Below are 26,502 nucleotides of genomic sequence, written 5' to 3'. Positions count from 1 at the left end.
TTTTGTGACATTGTGAAGGGTGTAAGACGAAAATTAATTGATGCAAAGTACACAACTGCAAATGTGTCTGATTTGAAGAGGAGTTATGTCCGTTCCACGCTGTTCTCTACCTTTCATACGAAAAACCAAAATTGTTGCAACCGTGTTTATTGCACATCCACCACGAGAAAACGTAAGTGTTGCTTGAAACAAACACTGGCCACAGAGCATCGTCACTGTTATATCGTTCCGACATAAAAGCACGATTTTTCTGTATTCATTTGATCTTTGCTGCTTGTGTTTAGGGGGTAAGAGCGAGTTGTATAGCTTATGATTAATTTCTGTGATCTATTTTAATTATTAATGACTATTTACAGATTGCACTTCATCCTCATGTCACGCTTTATGGTATTGTCGTTACAGACACAGTAACGCCTCGAAAGTGAGTATATATCAGTGTTCACAATGGTTCAAATGGTTCTTAGCACTACGGGAGTTAACATCTGAGGTCATCATTCCCCTGGAACTGAGAACTACTTAAACCTAACTAACCTAAGGACATCAACACATCCATGCCAGAGGCAGGGTTCGAACCTGCCATCGTAGCTGTCGCGCGGCTCCAGACTGAAGCGCCTAGAACCGCTCGGCTGTATCAGTGTAATTGTTAGATAGTCTCTGAATACATATTATGTAGTAAAGTTAATTTACAGCAGTCTTCGAAAAAGTTATATATATATATATATATATATATATATATATATATATATATATATATACAGAACGACACGCACAGGTAATCGATCAGTCGATACATTGGTATACAACTTGCTTCTATCATTTAGGATGGTCGCACATTTTGCGGCGTTCCAACTTGCGCCTGAGAATGGCTATAAAGACGAAATCATGATTGTGTGAAATAAATGAATAGTGATTTACAGTTTGAAAGCGGCAATATCTTTCAGAACGGTTGCGTACGTAGGGGGAATGCCGTGCGGCAGCGCTTGTACATGCGAACTCGTGCACTCGCTGTCTTTTCTGGGCGAGTCGAGTCCCCTTGTACCCGACAACAGGTGATAAGTGTGATGCGATGAGTTGGAAAATGACGTCACAGGACCCGCTTGCGGGGCCAATGAGATATACAGGTCCTGTAACGAACTTGAGATTTCACACTAGCAGGCTTGTCTGCCACATTTCGCGAACGATCGGCTCCGAGATGGGCTCACTGTAAATCAATACGTAATTGAAAACGTACCCACTAAATGTCTTCGCAATGCTTACATGCATTTAAACGGACAGTCAATAATTGCTAAATTCGTCGGAAATAGTTACTCGCTCCCCGCAGGACACAGTTCTTGGGAATCGTGAGACCTCCAACGTCACGTGCTATGTATGACATATAGACCACGGCCTGTTTTTCTCGTGGGATTCGACTCGCCTGGGAGTAAGGTAACATATCCGCCTGGTTAGCCGAGCGGTCTTGAGCTCGGCTTTCGGGAGTGGGAAGGAGCGCCTGGGCCCCAGCACGAATCAGCCCGGCGGACTTGTGTCGAGTTCCGGTGAGCCGGCCAGTCTGTGGATGGTTTTTAGGCAGTTTTCCATCTGTCTCGGCGAATGCGGGATGGTTGCCCTTATTCCGCCTCAGCTACATAATGTCTGCGATTGCTGTGAAAACAAGTTCTCCAAGTACGCGTACACCACGCAAACATAGGGGTTACAATCGTCTGTCGTGAGGGGGTGGGGGCTCCACCGGGAGCCGAAGCGCACAATAACCCCGAGAGAGTGGTTCGGTGTGGGGCGGCGGAGGGATGATGTGGACTGCGGTAGACGTCGTGGGGTTGTGGACCACTGCGGCTGCGGCGGGGACGGAGCCTCTCCGTCGTTTCTAGGCCTCCGGTTAACATACAATACAATACAAAAGGTAACATACGGAGCTTATTTCTGATCCAGTTTAACGTTGTGGTAAACAAAGAGTGGTGATCTGCCGCACAGTAGAAACCGTAGAGTGTGCAGAGAAGGAATTGCAGGACTACAAGTTCTGCCGACTTCGCAGAGTCGGACACGATTTACATGCGGGGAAAGAAAACTTGGCGGCGAGTGACAGAAGATGTTCCGTATTCTGTGTCACTAAAGACTTGCTCCACAGATAATGAAAAAACTGAGGAATACGGAAACTGCTGAGGTGACACAAAGATGTGGTAAAATTGACAAGTGACTAACGAAAACTGTCCGTTACTCCAAGTCCACTGAGAAATAATAGTAAAATTTCCGACTCAGCCTGAGTCACGCACGAACTGCGTGGGGGGCCCGGAATACAATGGGTAACGAAACGCTTCAGGAAGTAATGTTTCCATGATTAAAGTTCCATATACACATAGGGTGTCCAGTTCCAAAGGCTGTAGAAAGAGTGAGGTCATCCATATGAGTGCTAAAAGGAACTCGTTAAACTTCGGTTACACGATAAATCAGTCTAATCTAAAAGCCGTAAATTCAACTAAATGAGTAGGTATTACAATTACGAACAACTTAAGCTGGAAAGAATACATAGAAAATGTTGTGGGGAAGGCTAACCAAAGACTGCGTTTTATTGGCAGGACACTTAGAAAATGTAACAGACCTACTAAGGAGACTGCCTACACTAGTCTTGTCCGTCCTCTTTTAGAATACTGCTGCGCGGTGTGGGATCCTTACCGGATAGGACTGACGGAGTACGTCGAAAAAGTTCAAAGAAAGGCAGCACTTTTTGTATTATCGCGAAATATTGGAGAGAGTGTCACAGGAATGATACAGGATTTGGGCTGCAAATCATTAAGAGAAAGGCGTTTTTCGTTGCCTCGGAATCTTCTAACGAAATTCCAATCACCAACTTTCTCCTCCGAATGCGAAAATATTTTGTTGGCGCCGACCTACATAGGGAGAAACGATCACCACGATAAAATAAGGGAAATCAGAGCTCGTACGGAAAGATATAGGTGTCCATTCTTTCCGAGCGCTATATGAGATTGGAATAATAGAGAATTGTGAAGGCGGTTCGATGAACCCTCTGCCAGGCATTTAAATGTGATTTGCAGAGTATCCATGTAGATGTAGATTGCTTAGAAAATAATTCAGTTTTCAACAGCATATTAATGACACAAGGAGGGAACGTCATGGGACACAAAAAACCTTACGAAAATCTGAGTAGTAGCTTCAGAATATGCACACCATCAGACGTGTGACACACCGCTGTCCTCAGTTTGCGTCCGAGACGCACAACATGACAGTCTCTGCGAAGGACTGTGACTGTGCGCCGGGAGTCCTGCAGAAGAACTGGGTCACTCAAATGTATGAAAATAGGTTCTTGGTTGGATGTCTGCTAAGGGTTTGGAGGAAATTACTTCGAAATTCGAAAAGACAGGTTCTTTTGAAGACTAATGTGGCAAAGGGAGGAAATCAGTTGATCCGACATCTTGACATCTGTCAAAGGTGCGGCCACAGCTTTGCTGGAAGGGTCGAGCGGTGGTGTGCAAATATGCACTGCACGGGGAATTGCCAGAACGTTTGACATGCCTGCGAGAACGGTGCATAAAATCCTACGAAACGTAGTGCACTGTTATTCAAACAAAATCACCCATGTTCAAGAGTTTCTTCCTGCTGACCTTGTAAGCTTGTCAGTCCGTCGCTGACATAGAATACTGCAAACCTTCTTTCCCTCCCGTTTCGGCAAGCTGTGCAGTGACTAGAGTACATGTAAAGCTTACTGGGACAGGGTAAATGCTAGCTACAATGAAGTTGATAATTCAATCGTAATATTGGCATTTTATTTTGATATTCCCCATAACTGACAAAATTTAGAAAAAAAAAATTGAATCTCTTTGTCCACCCACCCACTCCTGAGAATGGCACATTAACAATTTGCAATTACGCGCCCCTATTACCGGCAGCTGCGTTGATAAATACTCAGCACCTCGCAAGGATAACTTCTAGATCGAGAATATTAGGTAAGTTGTTGGAAGTGGTTGGGCGTTGGTGAAAACCTCGCTTCTGAGCACACAAAGAGCTCTAACCGCAGAAATCTGCACGGAACACGCGTTGGTGCAATGCTGCGATACAGACCGTATATCCCCCTTCAAAGACGATGGCTAAGACGCCGTCTCCAAGTCCGTACCACTCGATGGCTGGAGGCGAAGTCCCTCCACAATTCTCTCGTCTCCCACGCGTACGAAAACGCGGCGGAAGAATACTCAGTTTCGGCCAATGTCGAACGCTCCATCATCGCCGAAATCCCTCCACTGATATCCACCCAATGATCGAGTAGGTTATAATTCCCCTAGGCAAACGAAATTCCCTGCCGGGCTACCCCCAAAGCGCCGTATTGTCCCGAGTTTCCGGTGACCTCTACTTGCCGCCCACGGCGGCTACGGCCATCTGCAGACTTTACATTCCCCAATTCTCAACTTCCGACGCTTTTCACCAACGCTTTAAGTTAGTGGCTGAATCCTGCAGACATGCATGGAGTACTGCTCGAAAGTGCCTCATATTTACCATAATTCAATAGGGTCATGATCTGATGCCCTTGCCAGTCTCTGCCCATGTCCTGGCACCTTACAACCTGCCAACGAGACAAACGTTCGCTCTGGAATTTCTCGGTCGCATGCAAGTAGAGAATGAATGGTATACAGCATTCTTTGTACAGACGAAGCCTATTTACATCTCCAAGGACATGTAAATACGTAGAACTGAAGAATATGGGCCACGAAAAATTTTCTTCATTTTTTTCTTCTTCTATGGCATTTCCCCCTGCGTCAACAATATGCAGTTCAAATTTTACGTCGTTCTGAGCAATGGTCCTCTTTCTACAGCATTTTGAAACTGGAACTTTAATTATGGAAACCCTCCAGGACACATTCCTCACACGTAGACGAAGAAATTATGTTATGTGAACGAGGGTTCGGAAACACCTGGTTTCCACGTTACAGCTCAATTTCTTCAACTCATTTATCATCGAAAACACACAAGAAGATAGCGTTACAACCATGGCGAACATGCACTCTTGGTATCGTCTGGTTGAATTGTGCACCGCCAGTGTTTTGTCTTACATGTCCCTGTTGCCATGCGCTGTACATCATTACTTGTTTACGGGTAACATCAACTGTTCCAGCAATCACCACGACCCTTACAAACATACTGGCTACTACGTAGAGTTAATCACAGACTTCGCTCGTGCAGTGGCGGCGTACACAAATGCAGAGACGGCAGATGCCCATTTGATGTATGGTTTAGCTGACGGCAGTCACGCTCGCGCTCGGCATTCGTACTACGAGAGATTCGACGACGAAGGTGCCCCACAGAAAACGTTTGAAGACATTGATGACGTTTCTTCGGCTGATTCCCTCACATGGAAAAATCTAATCCCATGTTTATCCAGCGTAGAAAATTGTTTGACTTTTTGTCACAAATATGGAGTACTACCGGACGAGGAAAAGAAGGGACTGTTTAGACTGTGGTGGTGCGAAGTGCGTAAAACTTCGTAAGAAGAGTTTCGATATTAAAACACCGTTACAATTTCATTGCGGACAGTGCGGAAAACGAACCAGTATCAGGAATAATACGTGGTCCGACTCTTCCAAACTATCCTTCCAGACCACCATAATGGACTTTAACATGACGACAACACCGACGACGAGGAAGGTAAGTCGTCTCCTTTGCAATTACAAGTATTTTTGTAGCGCTCTTCCAGTCTCGTTGCTGTAGTGACCACCGTAAACATACTCATAACGCCCACCACCAGAATAGCTTGAACGATTTACGAACGCATGTTCGATATGTATCGTTTGGACTTCGATAGGCAATCATTCTTGGAAGTAACCCAAATTTTTGTGCAATAGTGTTGTTCACAGTTTAGGTGACGTATCACCGAGCCCAGAATGTGAATTTTCACAATCGTCATGTGTAGGTAAACGTCAATCCTCACGCATTTGTTGAAGCAAGCCATCAACGAAGATTTCATGTCAGTGTTTGGGCCGGTATTACTGGTAATTGGTAGGGCCAGGCTCAACGGACAAAGTTATCATAATTTAGCAGAGAATGTTTGACCAGATCTATTAGCAGACGTGCCTTTAGCCGTGTGATAAAACATGTACTTCATGCAGAATGGAGCACCTCCTCATTTTAGCTTTCATGTTCGTTGGCTTCTAAATAACAGATTGGGTGACACATGGATAGGTAGAGATGGACCAGTTGCCTGACCTCCACGCTCTCCAGCCCCAAACGCCTTGGGCTTTTATTTGTGGGGGCATTTGAAAGCCCTTGATTATGGAACAACAGTACAAGATGTTCAAAGTCTGCGTGCCCGTATTATGGAAGTCTGCGAAGCCATACGCGATACTCTGAGGATGGATCATCGCATCCGAGATTCACCACGAAGGCGGTTTGATGCATGTATCAATTCCCACGGAGGACATATTGAACATCTGCTGTGAGAAAGAGTTGCATGTCGTATACTGGTGCGTTCTATTGATGTGTGTTTCCCATGATTAATGGGTTGGAGAAAATGAGTTATAACATGGAAACAAAGTATTTCCAGACACATGTTCATGTAATATAATTTTTTTCAGCTACATGTGAGTAATGCGTCCTGTAATTTGTGCTGTACACTTTTTTTCCAAAAATCGCAGTACCCAAAATCAAAAAATAATTCATGCAGAGTTATGAAATTTAGGTGTCTAGCTAACATATTCAAGTGATTAACATTCCAAGACTACAGTTCAATGTAAATGCCTGATACGCCATTGCAAATGTGAAATGCTGGTACATTAATATAGGGTGTAACCGCCAGCATATTGAATGCAATCATGCAAATGTACGTGAATGGTGTTGTACAGGTGCCGGATGTCAATTTGTGAGATGGAGTTCCACGTCTGTTGCACTTGGTCAGTCAATGTGGTGACTGTTACTGCTGATTGTGAATGACTGGAGTTATAGTTCGATGATGTCTCATATGTGTTCGATAGGAGACAGATCTGGTGATCGGGCAGGTCAAGACAACATGTAGACACTCAGTAGACTATGTTGAATTACAACAGTGGTTTGCGGGCCGGCGTTTTCTTGTTGGAAAACACCGCGCCGAATCACCAGAATGACCTACACATTTGTAGTCAGCGTGCGTAGGGTAACCAGGAGAACTCTCGTGTTGTCATACCGAATCGCACCCCTAACTACATCTCCAGATGTAGGTCCAGTGTGTCTAGTACAGAGGCAGGTTGGCCCCAGACCCTCGGCCGGCCTCCTAACCAACATGTGCATCACTGGCGTGGTGGCAGAACTAGTGTTCGTCAGAGACTGTAACAGACCTCCACCACGCCCTCCAGCGAGCCTCGCTTGCCACAAATGAAGTCGCAAGTGGCGGTGGTTTGGGGTGAGTGGAGTGAACGCGTCTGGCCCGGGGCTATCCTTGAAGTAACCGATTTGCAACAGTTCGTTGCGTAATTGTGGTGCCAGCTGCTGCTCGAATTTCTCCTGCAGATGCCTTTGTGATGCGCCAGAGCCATACGCCGAACACGATTGCCTTTGCCGCTCTGTAGTGCCACGTGGCCGTTCGCAGCCCTGTATTCTTGCGACCGTACATTCTCATGGCCAAAGCTGTCAGAAGTCACGAACAGTGGTTACATTCCTGCAAAGTCTCTATGTGGTACTGCAGAAGGAAAAACCAGTTCCCTGTAGCCATAGTATACGACCTCATTCAAACTCGGCTTTGATAATATGGTCTTTGTCGCTTTAAGGTGCTCTTGACTAACATCAGCTCACCACGTCCATTCTCAAAGGTAACTAACGCTCACGACAATTATAGCTTGTATTTAAAGCAAGTATATAAAGTAGTTTGGGCAGTGACAGTGATGTGATACAAATGAACAGTACTGAAGAATTTTTTGATACGCTACTATTATTATTCGCATAAATTAGAATTTTTTCATAGTGTGTAGGCTTTCACAGCCGATGTTTATATTAATTAAAACTTCCGGGCTAAGAGGCCGTTGTCGAACAGTAGAAATTCTTCCTCCTCCTTTTTTCAATAAAGGTTTCTTTTTCAGTTAAGATTCCACGTCTGACATTTTGTAAATCTTCTATGGATGAGTTAACAAATAACTTCACGTAGTACAAGTTGGTACGTTACATGGTAATCGTTGCTGTAACGTATCATCATATGTACGAGATAATCATAAGGTAGCATCCCCAGTGTGTGGGCACACCGTAACTGGCAAGCGCAACTTAAATTTTGACTTTTGTTTAACTACTCACTGGCGGCGCAGCCACATCAAATGATGCTACCTTGCGATGACCTGACAGATTAACCGACGTACACTCTAGCCATTAATGTTGCTACACCAAGAAGAAATACAGATGATAAACGGGTATTCATTGGACAAATATATTATACTAGAACTGACATGTGATTACATTTTCACGCAATTTGCGTGCAGAGATCCTGAGAAATCATTACCCAGAACAACCACCTCTGGCCGTAATAACGGCCTTGATACGCCTGGACATTGAGTCAAACAGAGCTTGGTTGGCGTGTACAGATACAGCTGCCCATGCAGCTCCAACACGATACCACAGTTCATCAAGAGTAGTGACTGGCGTATTGTGACGAGCCAGTTGCTCGGCCACCACCAGACGTTTTCAGTTGGTGAGAGATCTGGAGAATGAGCAGGCCAGGGCAGCACTCGAACATTTTCTGTATCCATAAAGGCCCGTACAGGACCTGAAACAAGCGGTCGTGCATTATCCTGCTGAAATGTAGGGTTTCGCAGGGATCGAATGAAGGGTAGAGCCACGGGTCGCAACACATCTGAAATGTAACGTCCACTGTTCAAAGTGCCGTCTATGCGAACAAGAGGTGACCGAGACGCGTAACCAATGGCACCCCATACCATTACGACGGGTGATAGCCAGTATGGCGATGACGAATACACGCATCCAATGTGCGTTCACCGTGATGTCTCCAAACACGGATGCGACTATCATGATGCTGTAAACAGAAGCTGGATTCATCCGAAAAAATGACGTTTTGCCATTCGTGCACTCAGATTCGTCGTTGAGTACACCATCGCAGGCGCTCCTGTCTGTGATGCAGCGTCTAGGGTAACCGCAGCCATGGTCTCCGAGCTGATAGTCCATGCTGTTGCAAACGTCGTCGAACTGTTCGTGCAGATGATTGTTGTCTTGCAAACGTCCCCATCTGTTGACTCAGGGATCGAGACGTGGCTGCACGATATGTTACAGCCATGTGGATAAGATGCCTGTCATCTCGACTGCTAGTGACACGAGGCTGTTGGGACCCAGCACGGCGTCCCGTATTACCCCCCTGAACCCACCGATTCCATATTCTGCTAACAGTGATTGGATCCTGACCAACGCGAGCAGCAATGTCGCGATACGATAAACCGCACTCGGTATAGGCTACAATCCGACCTTTATCGAAGTCGGAAACGTGATGCTACGCATTTCTCCTCCTTACACGAGGCATCACAACAACGTTTCACCAGGCAACGCCGGTCAGCTGCTGTTTGTGTATGAGAAATCGGTTGGATACTTTCCTCATGTCAGCACGTGGTAGATGTCACCACCGACGCCAACCTTGTGTGAATGTTCTGAAAAGCTAATCATTTGCATATCACAGCATCTTCTTCCTGTCGGTTAAATTTCGCGTCTGTAGCACGTCATCTTCGTGGTGTAGCAATTTTAATGTCCAGTAGTGTGCAACACAATAATGCTCGCCTCATTTTACAGTAGTCGGTCCGCCTCTTGGGGCATCTAGTGTCAATTCCGCATTATATACAGGGGCCCGTATATTTGTTATCAGCTAGTACATACTGATAGATACACCGGTTTCCGTCAGATCACCGAAGTTAAGTGTTGTCGGGCGTGGCCGGAACTTGTATGGGTCCATGTCGCCATGCGCTGTTGGCATTTTTCGGGGTGCACTCACCCTCATCATGCCAATTGAGGAGCTACTCGACCTAATAGCAGCTTCTCCGGTCACAGAAAGCCATCATAACTACCGGGAGAGTGGTGTGTTGACCACGCGCCCTTCCTACCCTCATCCTCAGCTGAGGATGACACGGCGGTCAGATGGTCCCGATGGTAGACGGAGTGGTTTTTACATACTGCTGGTTGGAGATTAAATAATAGTAAAAGGTAATATAATAAGATATTTAGCAGCTGGCGCCTCCTATCTGTCTAGCACTATGGCAGCAACAAGATTACAGTACACATTTTTCGTTAGGCCATCTAGAGAAGGGTTTCATCTTCTTGGAATGAGTATGTCGATACAACTCTGAGGGCGATCCAGTTACCAGTGTTACACACACCAGTCGATGACTGACACGGTATAGGTATATCACTACGCTCTACTGAAACTATGCATACGATTATACAGTGATGTTGGGTGCCTACCAGTCTTTTTCTTCTCCTCCACCAGCTGGTCTGTCCTCTCGTCGACGAGAGCCTCCAGATTGTTAGCGTACTTCTCCATCATAGCCATCATGTTGTCAAATATGTTCGGCTTCCTGGAAAAAGACCAATTAACAGTAAATCACAGGTTAAGAAGTGTATCACAACTTATCGAATACTGTAACGCTGAAACAAAATATCTCACAATACAAAGAATTAAAGATGTTACAATGCTAGTCTATCCACGTGTAATGGTAAATTAATGTAGGACATTAATACAAGCAGTTCTGGGAGAATACAACCATACGAGGTGTGGCTAGAAAAAAACCGGACTAGTACTGGTGAAACAATAAAACGAATGCAATAAGGCTGAAAGTCGCGTGGCCTGTCACGTGACTCTCGCTCCGCCTACTGCTCGAGTTTCATCTGCCTCCTGCGCTCAGTCTGCCCGTGGCGTCTGTTTTAAGTAGTTGACGTTTTGTCTGTGCGTCGGAAAATGTTGAGTGTACAGAAAGAACAGCGTGTTAACATCAAATTTTGTTTCAAACTAGGAAAATCTGCAAGTGAAACGTTTGTAATGTTACAACAAGTGTACGGCGATGATTTTTTATCGCGAACACAAGTGTTTGAGTGGTTTAAACGATTTAAAGATGGCCGCGAAGACACCAGTGATGACACTCGCACTGGCAGACCATTGTCAGCAAAAACTGATGCAAACATTGAAAAAATCGGTAAACTTGTTCGACAAGATCGCCGTATCTGAGTTAACAGGAGTTGACAAGGAAAGTGTTAGGCAGATTCTTGATGAAAGTTTCAACATGAACAAAGTGTGTTCAGAAATGGTTCCAAAGTGTCTCACAACTGAACAGAAGGATCGCCGAAGAATGACTTGTTCTGACATCCTGGAAAACATTGAAAGTGATCCCAGCTTCTCACAAAATGTTATTACTTGCGATGAATCGTGGTTTTTTGCTTACGATCCCGAAACTAAACGCCAATCGATGCATTGGAAAACTCCTGGTTCTCCACGACAAAAAAAAGCACGAATGTCAAAATCGAAATTCAAGGCAATGATGATTGTCTTTTTTGACATCAAAGGGATTGTGCACATTGATTGGGTACCAGAGGTACAAACAGTGAATCAGCATTACTACATTAGCGTCCAGGCTACCCTACGTGAGCGAGTACGGAGGAAACGGAACGATTTGTGGAGAAAAAAGTCATGGATCCTTCACCAAGACAATGCCCCAGCTCACAGTGCGTTGTCAGTGAAGACGTTTTTGGCAAAACACAACATTCCCATCTTAGATCATCCACCCTACTCACCTGATTTGGCCCCCTGTGACTTTTTTCTTTTCCCTAAAGTCAAGTCAGCTTTGAAAGGAACTAGATTTGAGACTGTTGAAGCAGTAAAAGAAAAAGCGACGGAAGTAATGTATGGACTTACCGAAAATGATCTGCAGCATTGCTATGAACAGTGGAAAATTCGTATGGAGCGGTGTAGAGACCGAGGAGGAGAGTACATTGAAGGAGATAACATGAAATTGTAAATAATAGTAAATAAATGTTTTTTCCAGCATCAGTCCGGTTTTTTCTAGCCGCACCTCGTAAAAAGAAAAATTATAAACCGTATGCAGATGAGCTATAACTATTTAAATTGGTTTTGAAGAACATTTAACGACATTCATTTTGAAAGATCTGTGAAGTTTGTAAAGATCAGACGCACACGACTTTTGAAGTGGCTTTCACACACACATGAAAAAATTGAATTTTAACAGCACTCAGTTAAATGTCTAACTCGTTCCGAGGCAAGAATCTAAAGTCTAGAAATGTAACGCTTCACGTCCTGGCCCACACAGGCCAATATGAACCGACCGACCGGCGTGTCATCCTCTGACGATGGCGTCATTCAGATGCGGTATAGAAGGACTTGGGTACAGCACACCTATCTCCCAGAGACTGCCTGCTGTGTTGGTCTTGGAGTCACCACTTCTGATTTAAGTAGATCCTCAACTGGCAACACCAGGCTGACTCCAACCCGTTCTAGTCCTCCTACCAATGAAAAGTCCATGGTAGTACCAGGAATCGAACGCGGATCCTCTGCGTAGCAGTCAGACATGTTATTGACCTATTGAGGTGGACACAGACACTCTGTAGCGCTGTTTCGAAACTTACTGGCAGACAGACTGTTGGACCGCGATACGAATACGGTATCGAGCATTTCTAGGGTGACGCTTGTGCGAACCATGTCATTCTCGAACGACTCGCGACCGATTCTCCCATCTTTAGTTTAGCCAGTTACTGTCTCCTACTGTCCAAACTTCGCAGGCCTCCTTACACAGCCAGCAGAACTAGCACTTTTGGAAGAAAGAATATCGAGGAGAAATAGTTTAGCCACGGCCTTGTGGTGCCGGCAGAACTGCAACGCGAGGGCTAGTCATACAGTATGTGATCAAAATCATCCGGCCACCAGGCTGAAAATGTCTTACGAGTTGGTCGTGCTCTCCATCGGTAATTCTGGAAGTCAATATGGTGTTGGCCCGCCCTTGGCCTTGATCACAGCTTCCGCTCTCGCAGGCATACGTTCATTCAGGTGCTGGAAGGTTTCTTGGGGAATGGCAGCCCATTCTGCACGGAGTGCTGCACTGAGGAGAGGTATCGATGTCGGTCAGTGAGGCCTGGTACGAAGTCGGCGTTCCAAAACATCCAAAAGATGTTTTATAGGATTCAGGTAATGACTCTGTGCAGGGTAGTCCATTACAGGGACGTTATTGTCGTGTAACCATTCCGCCACAAGCCGTGCATTATGAACAGGTGATCGATCGTGTTGAAATATGCAATCGCCATCCCCGAATTGTTCTTCAACAGTGGGAAGCAAGAGGGTCCTTAAAACATCAATGTAATCCAGCGCTGTGATAGTGCCACGCAAAAGAACAAGGAGTGCAAGCCCCTCCATGAAAAACACGACCACACCATAACACCATCACCTCCGAATTTTACTGTTGGCACTACATACGCTAGCAGATAACGTTCACCGAGCATTCGCCATATCCACATCCTGCCATCGGATCGCCACATCGTGTACCGTGATTCGTCACTCCACACAACTTTTTTCTACTGTTGAATCGTCCAGTGTTAACGCCCCTTAACCAAGCAAGGGGTCGTTAGGACTTTACCGGCGTGATATGTGGCTTATGAGCAGCCGCTCGATCATGAAATCAAATTTTTCTAACTTCTCGCCTAACTGTCATAGTACTTGCAGCGTATACTGATGCAGTTTGGAATTCCTAAGTGATGATCTAGATAGATGTCTGCATATTACACATTACGACCCTCTTCAACTGTCGGCGGTCTCTGTCAATCAAGCCACAAGGTCAGCATGTGCGCTTTTGTGCTGTACGTGTCCCTTCATGTTTCCACTTCATTATCACGTCGGGAACAGTAGACCTAGGCATGTTTAGGAGTGTCGAAATCTGGCGTACGGACGTGTGACACAAGTGAAACCCAATCACCTTACCACGTTCGAAGTCCGTGAGTTCCGGGAAGCGCCCCATGCTGCTCTCTCACAATATGTAATGACTACTGAGGTAGCTGATATGGAGTACATGGCAGTAGGTGGCAGCACAATGCACCAAATACGAAAAACGTCTGTTTTTGGTGTTGTCCGGATACTTGTGATCACGTGGTGTATATCGTGGGTGGCTAACTATGGGTAAGATCTTTGGCCACCAATGGCCTAATTCTGAGTTCGAGTTCCCGTCTGGCACAAAGTATTAAACTAGCAGGATTTTCAAGAATGAAATATATTTCAGTAGTCGAGAGAGCAAAGTTTTCTTGTCAATCTAAAATTAATTTTGTTCAGTAGTGCAGTCTACGTTGAGAAGGACCTGCTGCACCATTTTTTTCCATGCACTATTTACCATGTCTCTTGAGGGCGACCCTTTTAACCTTGTTACGCCATTCTAAAAATGTTTTTGTCATTTCATGATGCAGTCCAATAGTTTTCAGGTCGTTCTTGAGGGTCCTAATGCAAATATTCGACGGCTGTTCAGGGCCTCTTTTCTTTTCTTTTCTTTTCTTTTCTTTTCTTTTATGTTCATTATTATTCCTATCGTATGGTTCAGGCTGTATGACACGCCCACACAAGCGTAGGTAATTCTCTTGATACTTTTCCGCTACCTTTGCTTCCTTAAACAAGTCTCGTATGTTATAGTTTCTTACTCCTCCATACCAGCGTATGCTTATCACTGTAACCTGGAGCCTTCGTTCGTCTGATTTGTGCATGGCTCAACATTCTGAACTGTCAGTTAGAACTGATCTTATCACTCGTTTTTATACAGAATACCCTTTTTGTCTGTTAACGTCAAGTTAAGAAAGTGTATGTTTGCACAAAAATACACTTTCTAAGTATTATTACAATCTGTGTATTAGCTAACAATACGAGCCCCTGACTACCAATCCATTCTGTGAAAACTGCACTTCAAGAGCAATTTCCATTTCCTCAATATTTGCAGTGCAAGTCTTAGGTGATTCACTATATATATTTCGTTTGGCTTCAGTAGGCATTTCCACAACGCAGATGACTCGCATTGGTGACCTCTGTTTCAACCAGTCAGTTTTTATACGATTTTCGTTGTCTCTGTCCGTGGAAGCTGTGACACTGACAAAAAGTTAAGTTTCTTTTATCTCACAATATGCAGACACAATAACTAGCATCAATTTTCCGTATTCAAAGCAACCTAATAGATACAAAGAAGTCAATTTGCAATACACGCTGCATACAATGAATAAAATCCCACTCAATGAACACAGCTACAAAAAGGAACTACATATAATGAAAGAAATAAGTGTGGAGAATAGATAAGACAGAAACGTTACAGACAAACTGTATCACAAAATGAAAACATAACTGGATGAGACACATTATTACCAACACACAGACACACAAAATATAAACAGACAGAACACAAACGTACATAACACAGACGCACTCGAACTAGAAGCACCGATAGCGACAAGCAAATGGTACACTCTAACTTACAACGAGAAGCAGCTTCAGGAGGGCAATATACTCACAAAGCAAAGACTGATAACAGCCTACAGAACAGATAATTGTATGCAGAGAAAGATGGAGACAACCATTCTTATCTAACATGTCGTGACTGCAGTTCAATTTGTATTGAACAGACAAACAGAAATTTCAAAACCAGGTACTGAGAACAAAGAACAGCACTAAAAAGTAACAGCTGTAATTCTACATTCGCAGAGAATCTTATGGTTATAGACTATAGACCAACAGACATTGAAACTAAAATAAAAATACTTTAATGCAGCAACAGCCCCCAACACAAATAGTAATTGAGGAAAACTAACAAACACAGAGCCATAGTAGAAGGAAAAGAAATAATAAACGAACAGCTCTTTGTAATTCAGCTTCTGCACTTAAGAAACTGCCAGACGACCCACACACAAACACACAAACACACACACAACCTTTCACACAAAATAAAGTAATGGTAATCACAATACTGTAATATTTTCAGTCGTTAATTTTTTAAATTAAGTCCGCTATGGTTGCATGTGACAAAGTGTGAAAGAAAAACAGCTACAGAGCAAACTATTGGTAGTCCTTGTAACAACATTATACGTTAAGAAGGTATATACAAAAAAATTTTATCTGTTTTCAAATTCGTAAATATTTTTCTTAAAAGGTGAAATTTTGGTTGTATGGATAGTAAATAGCAATTTTCCTATTATTTGGTAGGGAAAAAACTGATGTTACTATCACTTCAGCAAAACATATTGGGTAAAAAGAAAGGTTTGTTTGATGAAGACGGAACCAATCCAAAAACAAATTCATTTGTAATTAACACCAACGCAAGAATGAGCACCAGCCTGAATATGAATAAACATGACGCACAGTTGACTGTGTACTTCTACTTCTACGACACAAAACGAAGGAATTATCCAAATGGGACGGAAATCGCTGTATGGGCTGTAAATGTACAGAGAAACAATTGATTACAATTTCAGAAAAAAAACTGGATGAACAAGCCAACAAAGCGTTAATCCATCTCTGGTCCTTATGCAAGACAGACACGCCATTGAGTGACAGAGTTGTTGGGTGTCCTCCTGAGGACATCGTCAACTGGGGACAGGTTCGGCGATCTCGCTGGCTAAGGTAGGGTTTGCCAGACACGAAGACAGGAGGTGAAACTCTCGTCCTTTTCGCGCTGACATTATTTTTTCGAAATGTAAGCCGAGGATAGCTTGCTACGAAGGCAGACAAAACGGGGCTTAGATAATCGTGGACATATCTCTCTGCTGTAAGGGTGCTGTGCTATGATGAGAAATGTCACCCCAGACCATCACTCATGGCTGCGGGCTACATGGCGGGAAACAGTCAGGTTTGTACCCCCCGCTGTCCAGGGAGTCCTCAGACTGGTCTTCACTGGTCACTGAGTCTCAGTTCGAAGCGGGACTCATCACTGAAGACAATTCTATCTCAGTCAATGCGATCTAGACCCAAGACGTTTCTGGAGACACCCTGGTCAACGGTGGGATACCAACCTGACACTTGGGAGTGATGGTCTGGGATGCCATTTCTTTTCATAGCGTGACCCCTTCGTGTGCTATTCTTGGCACCCGTACAGCACAGCGCTACGTTCAATATATTCTACGTCCTGTATTGTTGCTATTCATGGCAAGCCATCCTGAACTTATATTTCAGCAAGAAAATGCCCGCCCGGAGAAGGTTAGAGTCTCTACTGCTTTTCTACGTGCTTACCAAACCCTACCTTGACCAGCAAGATCACCACATCTCTCCTCAGTTGCGAACGCCTGAGGCATTACAGTCAGGGCCCTCCAACCATTTCAGGGTTTTCACGATCTGACGCCCAAATGGGCAGAATTTGGCCCTATACCACTCAGGAGAATATCCAACAACTCTATCAATCACTGCCAAGCCGAATATGTGCTTACATACGGGCCAGAGGTTGACTAATGTGTTATTGACCGGCTCAGTTTGTGAAACTCCTTCTCGTGAGTAAATCACTCAGATTTTCATTGCAGTCATTTGTCTGTCTGTAAATTCACATCACACCTACCGATTTCCGTCCAATTCGAACAAGTCCTTCCTGTAGTGATTATGAGGATGTACTCACATGCCCTTTCGCAGAGGCCGTAGGCGGGTGCGGATGGCCTTGAAATCCGGGCGCTCCTCTGGCATCTCGGACCAGCACTCCTTCAGACAGTCCCGCACGCAGTCGAATGTGTTCTCCAGCGCTTCCAGCTGCGGCCTGCAACCGTAAAGAGCGCCACCAGTCACGAAGGAACTAGTACTGCATGTGAAAAGGAGCTGAAACATATTGCAAAATTCATTAAATGTCGTTGTTATTGTTTAGGCTGGTTTCCTGCTTGTCTCCAAGTTAGTCTGTTCTGTAGAAGACTCTACATCTCTGGCACACTGACTCGCATTTGGGCGGACGATGGTTAAAATACGCGACGGACCATCCAGATTTAGGTTATTCGTGATTTCCTTAATCGCTTCAGGCAAATGCCCCGAGAGTTTCTTGGAAACTGCACTGCTAATATTCTTCACCATCCTTATAATATTTCGTGCGTGTTCTCCGCCTCTAGTGAACTCGATATCGACGGGGCGTTAACCCCTAATTTTCCGTTTTTTCTTCTTCTCTGAAGAACTACTGCAACCTACGTCCTGTTGAAGCTGCTTATCGTAGCCCAGCCTTGGTCCCCCTCTACTGTTCCAGCTTCCAACCCTCGACATACACACACACACACACACACACACACACACAGTTGTCAAATTAAAATTGACTGATGTCCCAGATTGTGATCCTATACTCGATCCCCTGCTCCCTTCATTTAGTCTGTTGTGCCACAATTTTCTTTTCTCCCCAATTCCATTCGGTAGCCCTTCATTTCCTATGTAGCTTGCACATTTAATCTTCAGTATTCTTCTGTAGCACCACATTTCGAAAGCTTCGGTTCTCTTCCTGTCTGAACTATTTATCTTCCACATTCCTTTCACTCGTAAGTCTACAATCCAGATAAATAGCTTTAGAAAAAAAATCATAATACTCAAATTTATATGATAACAAATTTCTGTTTTGAGAAACACAATTTTCACTCTGTTGCCAGTCTGCATTTTATGTCATCTCTATTTCGTAGAAACAGAAGTATAACTTCAGAAAGCCAAGATCGTTATTGTACAGCATTTATTGTGATGGTCGGTTCCAGCAAATCTTCTGTGGTACATTCCACTGAATCTACATTAAATGCATATAATGCTGTGTCACATCATAGAACGATACTTCATAAACGTGAGAACAAAAGCTTGACTTGCTGATAAGCTAAACATTATACTGGATGAACGGATTAAATTAAGTTTTGCTTTTAAGGACATTATTCTCCTTGATACAGAAATAAAGGATTGGGAGCTTGATTTCAGGACAGAGTCCTTCAAGCAAATACGAACTGTGATGCAATTTTTACTGTGTAGCATAACAACTGTGCGGTGGTGAAAACGTTGTTGGGGTGTTGTGTTTCAGGTTGCATCGATCTAGTTCCCACGCTCATTAGTATTTTTTTGTTTTGTTTTTTGTTTGCTGTAGATGGCGTTAATTTGTTCCGCAGCGTGGCCGCTACCGGGCTTAGGAAAAAAGTTTAACAATATTTGAAAAAATTCATATTTCAAAACAGAAATGGACAGTCGAAAATAATTTTATGGTAGGCCACTTCCTGTTAACGACCAGTTGATTGGAACTGCTAGTCTGAAATATGACTTTTCAAAAAACTGTTTATCGTTTGAAAAATACACTACCTCTGCTTTATGTATGTAGACTGGAAGGTAATTCGCATTAAAGAAAAAGAGTGGACCAAAAATTAAACTCTGTAAGAGTCAATAATTTCTCCCAAGCCACTAAAGTACTACTCCCCCTCCCCATTCCAGCTATCTGTACCTATCATTTAAATGCAGCGTGTGGAATAATAAACGCTATTAGTCACAACAGAAGGTGATTTTTATTTTACATACGACCGATTTCGGCCTTGTGTCCATCTTCAGGTGATATACATTCATCTACACGTATCCATGATCACTACACGAGGTCACTGTTTAAGACAAAAACAAATAATATGATGATAACTAAATACACACAAATGAAACATTTTGAAGTGGCTTATCAGTATGAGTTGTGAAGTATTATAGGCACACTGACTCGCATTTGGGCGGACGATGGTTAAAATACGCGACGGACCATCCAGATTTAGGTTATTCGTGATTTCCTTAATCGCTTCAGGCAAATGCCCCGAGAGTTTCTTGGAAACTGCACTGCTAATATTCTGCACCATCCTTATAATATTTCGTGCGTGTTCTCCGCCTCTAGTGAACTCGATATCGACGGGGCGTTAACCCCTAATTTTCCGTTTTTTCTTCTTCTCTGAAGAACTACTGCAACCTACGTCCTGTTGAAGCTGCTTATCGTAGCCCAGCCTTGGTCCCCCTCTACTGTTCCAGCTTCCAACCCTCGACACACACACACACACACACACACACACACACACACACACACAACACACACACACAGTTGTCAAATTAAAATTGACTGATGTCCCAGATTGTGATCCTATACTCGATCCCCTGCTCCCTTCATTTAGTCTGTTGTGCCACAATTTTCTTTTCTCCCCAATTCCATTCGGTAGCCCTTCATTTCCTATGTAGCTTGCACATTTAATGTTCAGTATTCTTCTGTAGCACCACATTTCGAAAGCTTCGGTTCTCTTCCTGTCTGAACTATTTATCTTCCACATTCCTTTCACTCGTAAGTCTACAATCCAGATAAATAGCTTTAGAAAAAAAATCATAATACTCAAATTTATATGATAACAAATTTCTGTTTTGAGAAACACAATTTTCACTCTGTTGCCAGTCTGCATTTTATGTCATCTCTATTTCGTAGAAACAGAAGTATAACTTCAGAAAGCCAAGATCGTTATTGTACAGCATTTATTGTGATGGTCGGTTCCAGCAAATCTTCTGTGGTACATTCCACTGAATCTACATTAAATGCATATAATGCTGTGTCACATCATAGAAAGATACTTCATAAACATGAGAACAAAAGCTTGACTTGCTGATAAGCTAAACATTATACTGGATGAACGGATTAAATTAAGTTTTGCTTTTAAGGACATTATTCTCCTTGATACAGAAATAAAGGATTGGGAGCTTGATTTCAGGACAGAGTCCTTCAAGCAAATACGAACTGTGATGCAATTTTTACTGTGTAGCATAACAACTGTGCGGTGGTGAAAACGTTGTTGGGGTGTTGTGTTTCAGGTTGCATCGATCTAGTTCCCACGCTCATTAGTATTTTTTTGTTTTGTTTTTTGTTTGCTGTAGATGGCGTTAATTTGTTCCGCAGCGTGGCCGCTACCGGGCTTAGGAAAAAAGTTTAACAATATTTGAAAAAATTCATATTTCAAAACAGAAATGGACAGTCGAAAATAATTTTATGGTAGGCCACTTCCTGTTAACGACCAGTTGATTGGAACTGCTAGTCTGAAATATGACTTTTCAAAAAAATGTTTATCGTTTGAAAAATACACTACCTCTGCTTTATGTATGTAGACTGGAAGGTAATTCGCATTAAAGAAAAAGAGTGGACCAAAAATTAAACTCTGTAAGAGTCAATAATTTCTCCCAAGCCACTAAAGTACTACTCCCCCTCCCCATTCCAGCTATCTGTACCTATCATTTAAATGCAGCGTGTAGAATAATAAACGCTATTAGTCACAACAGAAGGTGATTTTTATTTTACATACGACCGATTTCGGCCTTGTGTCCATCTTCAGGTGATATACATTCATCTACACGTATCCATGATCACTACACGAGGTCACTGTTTAAGACAAAAGCAAATAATATGATGATAACTAAATACACACAAATGAAACATTTTGAAGTGGCTTATCAGTATGAGTTGTGAAGTATTATAGGCACACTGACTCGCATTTGGGCGGACGATGGTTAAAATACGCGACGGACCATCCAGATTTAGGTTATTCGTGATTTCCTTAATCGCTTCAGGCAAATGCCCCGAGAGTTTCTTGGAAACTGCACTGCTAATATTCTTCACCATCCTTATAATATTTCGTGCGTGTTCTCCGCCTCTAGTGAACTCGATATCGACGGGGCGTTAACCCCTAATTTTCCGTTTTTTCTTCTTCTCTGAAGAACTACTGCAACCTACGTCCTGTTGAAGCTGCTTATCGTAGCCCAGCCTTGGTCCCCCTCTACTGTTCCAGCTTCCAACCCTCGACACACACACACACACACACACACACACACACACACACACACAACACACACACACAGTTGTCAAATTAAAATTGACTGATGTCCCAGATTGTGATCCTATACTCGATCCCCTGCTCCCTTCATTTAGTCTGTTGTGCCACAATTTTCTTTTCTCCCCAATTCCATTCGGTAGCCCTTCATTTCCTATGTAGCTTGCACATTTAATGTTCAGTATTCTTCTGTAGCACCACATTTCGAAAGCTTCGGTTCTCTTCCTGTCTGAACTATTTATCTTCCACATTCCTTTCACTCGTAAGTCTACAATCCAGATAAATAGCTTTAGAAAAAAAAATCATAATACTCAAATTTATATGATAACAAATTTCTGTTTTGAGAAACACAATTTTCACTCTGTTGCCAGTCTGCATTTTATGTCATCTCTATTTCGTAGAAACAGAAGTATAACTTCAGAAAGCCAAGATCGTTATTGTACAGCATTTATTGTGATGGTCGGTTCCAGCAAATCTTCTGTGGTACATTCCACTGAATCTACATTAAATGCATATAATGCTGTGTCACATCATAGAACGATACTTCATAAACATGAGAACAAAAGCTTGACTTGCTGATAAGCTAAACATTATACTGGATGAACGGATTAAATTAAGTTTTGCTTTTAAGGACATTATTCTCCTTGATACAGAAATAAAGGATTGGGAGCTTGATTTCAGGACAGAGTCCTTCAAGCAAATACGAACTGTGATGCAATTTTTACTGTGTAGCATAACAACTGTGCGGTGGTGAAAACGTTGTTGGGGTGTTGTGTTTCAGGTTGCATCGATCTAGTTCCCACGCTCATTAGTATTTTTTTGTTTTGTTTTTTGTTTGCTGTAGATGGCGTTAATTTGTTCCGCAGCGTGGCCGCTACCGGGCTTAGGAAAAAAGTTTAACAATATTTGAAAAAATTCATATTTCAAAACAGAAATGGACAGTCGAAAATAATTTTATGGTAGGCCACTTCCTGTTAACGACCAGTTGATTGGAACTGCTAGTCTGAAATATGACTTTTCAAAAAAATGTTTATCGTTTGAAAAATACACTACCTCTGCTTTATGTATGTAGACTGGAAGGTAATTCGCATTAAAGAAAAAGAGTGGACCAAAAATTAAACTCTGTAAGAGTCAATAATTTCTCCCAAGCCACTAAAGTACTACTCCCCCTCCCCATTCCAGCTATCTGTACCTATCATTTAAATGCAGCGTGTAGAATAATAAACGCTATTAGTCACAACAGAAGGTGATTTTTATTTTACATACGACCGATTTCGGCCTTGTGTCCATCTTCAGGTGATATACATTCATCTACACGTATCCATGATCACTACACGAGGTCACTGTTTAAGACAAAAGCAAATAATATGATGATAACTAAATACACACAAATGAAACATTTTGAAGTGGCTTATCAGTATGACTTGTGAAGTATTATAGTACTTACATACAGCTGGTGTATTCACATTGTTTTCCCACTTCATTTACATTTTTTTTTTATAAAAAACATTTAGTTTTTCGCACGTTTAGTCTAATATTCAAAATGCTAACTATTGGTGCTTCTATATTATGACTTTTATAACGTGGTGGCTCCTTAGATGCTAGTAACTTCAGAAGCACATGCACTCGCGAAGTCCCCCTAGTTTACGTTGGACAACAGAGATTATGTTCAAACAGATTAGGTCAAAGAAGTACAGAGATGTTACGCATACAGAAACATGACGGCTATTAAAATCATGGAAATGAAATTTTTATGTGATTGTGGAACCACACTGTTATTAAAAAATATAGAATGCTTGCTACCAAATTATACAAGGTTAAGTATGTACGAGTATATTGTTTTCAAAAATTACTGACTGAGAGGCGACTATGACTTATTCTTCTTCATTTATAAAATATTTTATTAAAGATATGTAGAAATGTTATTTTTGTGAGAACTACTTGGTCATTGAGAATTAGTTGTGGTAATTTGGAGCTATGGATGTAAATCTCGAGTTCTTCAAGAAGATTCACTTTCTTTCCTTTTCTGGCAGTGTGTAATATCTGCAAGTTGTCTTTAGGGATACAGGGTACTTTTATGGTTCAATTTTACGTAAAAATCAACACCTATTTCTTTCAGGTACTGTTTATAATACATGTTTTACAGATTTTTTTGTTATCAAGTAATGCAGCACACTTTCTAAACAAATTAGGAGTATTTTGAATATTTTTGAACCTGCTTAGTGTTATTAAAAATTACAAAGAAATTTAAGCAATTTTTTTTCCAGAATGCTTCCTGAAATTGAGTTACAATTTAATCCAATGTTATACATTTGAAGAAGATCAAATTTTTACCAGATGTGCATGACATGATGGCTGAGGTACTAGACCTATTTAATTCCACCTATTACGCAAATTACAAGGATAAAAAATATCACATTACATCTTACATTTTAATTTTTATATTTTTTCCTAATAAAAATGTAACTTTTTCTATAATTTAGTTGATTATGCAATAAAGCTTAGGTCTACTATATAAGTATGGACTATAAAAAAATTAGGGCAATGCTTTATAAACTTAAGGAAATACTTGTACCTGAATTCTGAACAATATAACTTGTGGGATATTGCGAATGAAGATATGAGTCGAATTAAATTGTGCCCCAGGACATTCCTGAAGGATAGTCTTCATCCTGCAGCATTTCTTCATCTTCAAGCTTCCTCTTGGCATTCCTTTCACCACTTCTTGCCTCTTTGGATACTTGAAGAGCGAATATTTCAGCTTCATGAAGCAATTGATCTTCAATATTAGAGCCACATTATATGTCTCAATTTCACAGGACTTCCAACCTGCCTATCACTCCATCATTGAAACATATCACTGCATCTAGTACACCAACTTTTAATGCATTTAGTGCTGCAAAAACATTCTTGGGTAATCTTTCCCATATGCCATGGTTGAAACTTTCATTTGTATTCTGAGGGCCCCCATCAAGACATTTACTGAGCAAAACAGGATCACTTAGGTCTCTAAAACTTAGTTTTATTTCATTCATAACAGGTTCAGGAAGAGAATGCTTATAATGGTATATTTGACCACTTTCTTTTGCTTTTTGGTAATCACACCAAGAATCTGCTCCTTTCGGGCAAAGTCCGTGAACAGGGTGGTCATCTGAGATTAGATTAGATTAGATTAGTTTTTCGTTCCATAGATCCGTGCTGAGGAGATCCTTGTGGATGTGGAACATGTCAGTTTTTTTAAGCTGATACTAATAGCATGAATATATACACCACATCATTTATTTCTATAAAAAAATTCGTCAATGGTGTAGAAGGAGTTGGCCACTAATAAGTTTTTCGGGCTCCTTTTAAACTGATCTTTATTTGTAATTAATTTGTTTATATATGCTGGCAAATTATTGAAGGTGAGTGTTCCTGAGTAGTGGAGCTCTTTTTGAACTAAAGTAAGTGGTTCTAAGTCCTTGAGCAGATCATTTTTGTTCCTGGTATTGTAAGTATGAACTGAGCTGTTTGTTGGAAAAAGAGATATATTATTTAGGACATATTTTATTAAGGACAACTTACGAAAGTTGTGGACAACTTATGAAAGTAGGTGGCCCATACAGCTTTTCTCATTGATGTGATTTCATTAAGAGGTGCAGTTCGTCTAATGGCCAGTCCAAAATAACTCTGAAGAAGGCCTATTTCAGTTTCTGTCAATCTGCCTCAGCCAGACAGAGATTTTCCATCAGATAGCAACCTTCCTTTCATTTCTCTTCGTAGCGTCCTCAATCTAGCACCCATCCTCTTTTGCACATGTCCACAACACTTCCAGTTTTGTTACCAAGGTATCACCATAATCATCGCATTCATTAATTTTATAGAAAGCTTTAGAGTCCCCATCGCCATCTCCACGGTAACCATCATAATTCTTAGAACACTAATGTTCAATATGTTCTTCAGTGTTACCATGGCAGGTGTGCCAGTACTTAGATAAGCACTCAGCATCAACAGCTTTTCCATTCTCCAGAGAAGTAGCACTTACAACACCACTCAAGGAACGATGTCTTTGGCGTTGCAATGTCCCATCAAGTGCAACAGAAATTTCCCTGGTTCCACTAATATTTACACTGCACGTTTCATAGATGCTTTACACACAACCGTCAAGGCATATAAAAGTATTTTCATGTCCTTGCTGAACCGACTGAGAGGAGGAGGAAGGTCCATCAAACCATAAAACGTTTGAGCAGCCTTTGTTTTCCATTTCCCATTGCACGCATTGCATACACGAACTTCAAATTCACATCATATGAATTATACACTATGTTCGAAGTCGTTTCCAAGGTAGATTTATTTCAGAATCTACACAGAACAACCAATTTTGACGCTAAACCCTTCCTGCTTCTTTGTTGTTCAGTTATTTCCAGACAGCCTACACCATCACATTGTTTACATTTCGCCACTTCCTTTATCAAAGAAGATACGATGCCCACATCAACAACAACAAATCCACTACAAACAGGATCATTGTTAACACAAAAATTTGAATCACCAGGAGGCGTGACATGTGGGAGTTTCTTCCTTGAAGAACTGATACACAGGTTACTTTCAACAGTGTGGCTTGTTCTGTTTGTGAATTGGTTACCTCGGAATTTCCTTTATTTAATTTTTTGATGCGTGGCATAGTTCGTAATTATTGCAGACTAAATGATATGCACTTCCACAAATATATGTAGCACTTGG

General features: G+C 42.1%; 1 protein-coding gene across 1 annotated transcript in view; it reads right to left on the bottom strand.

The window, feature by feature from the left end:
* Nucleotides 1-26,502, bottom strand: part of LOC124549794 (guanylate cyclase 32E) — an 828,442-nt gene that overhangs the window by 88,467 nt on the left and 713,473 nt on the right. Inside the window, exons 17-18 of the mRNA XM_047125268.1 lie at nt 17,574-17,708; nt 10,414-10,526 (exon numbers count right to left, since the gene is read on the bottom strand). Of these exons, the coding sequence (XP_046981224.1) occupies nt 10,414-10,526; nt 17,574-17,708 (248 nt within the window). The remainder of the gene's footprint in view (nt 1-10,413; nt 10,527-17,573; nt 17,709-26,502) is intronic.

This window comes from Schistocerca americana, chromosome 1 (genome assembly GCF_021461395.2).
Source record: "Schistocerca americana isolate TAMUIC-IGC-003095 chromosome 1, iqSchAmer2.1, whole genome shotgun sequence".
In the NCBI taxonomy this organism is placed as follows: domain Eukaryota; kingdom Metazoa; phylum Arthropoda; class Insecta; order Orthoptera; family Acrididae; genus Schistocerca; species Schistocerca americana.
This window is presented reverse-complemented; position numbering and strand designations above follow the sequence as displayed.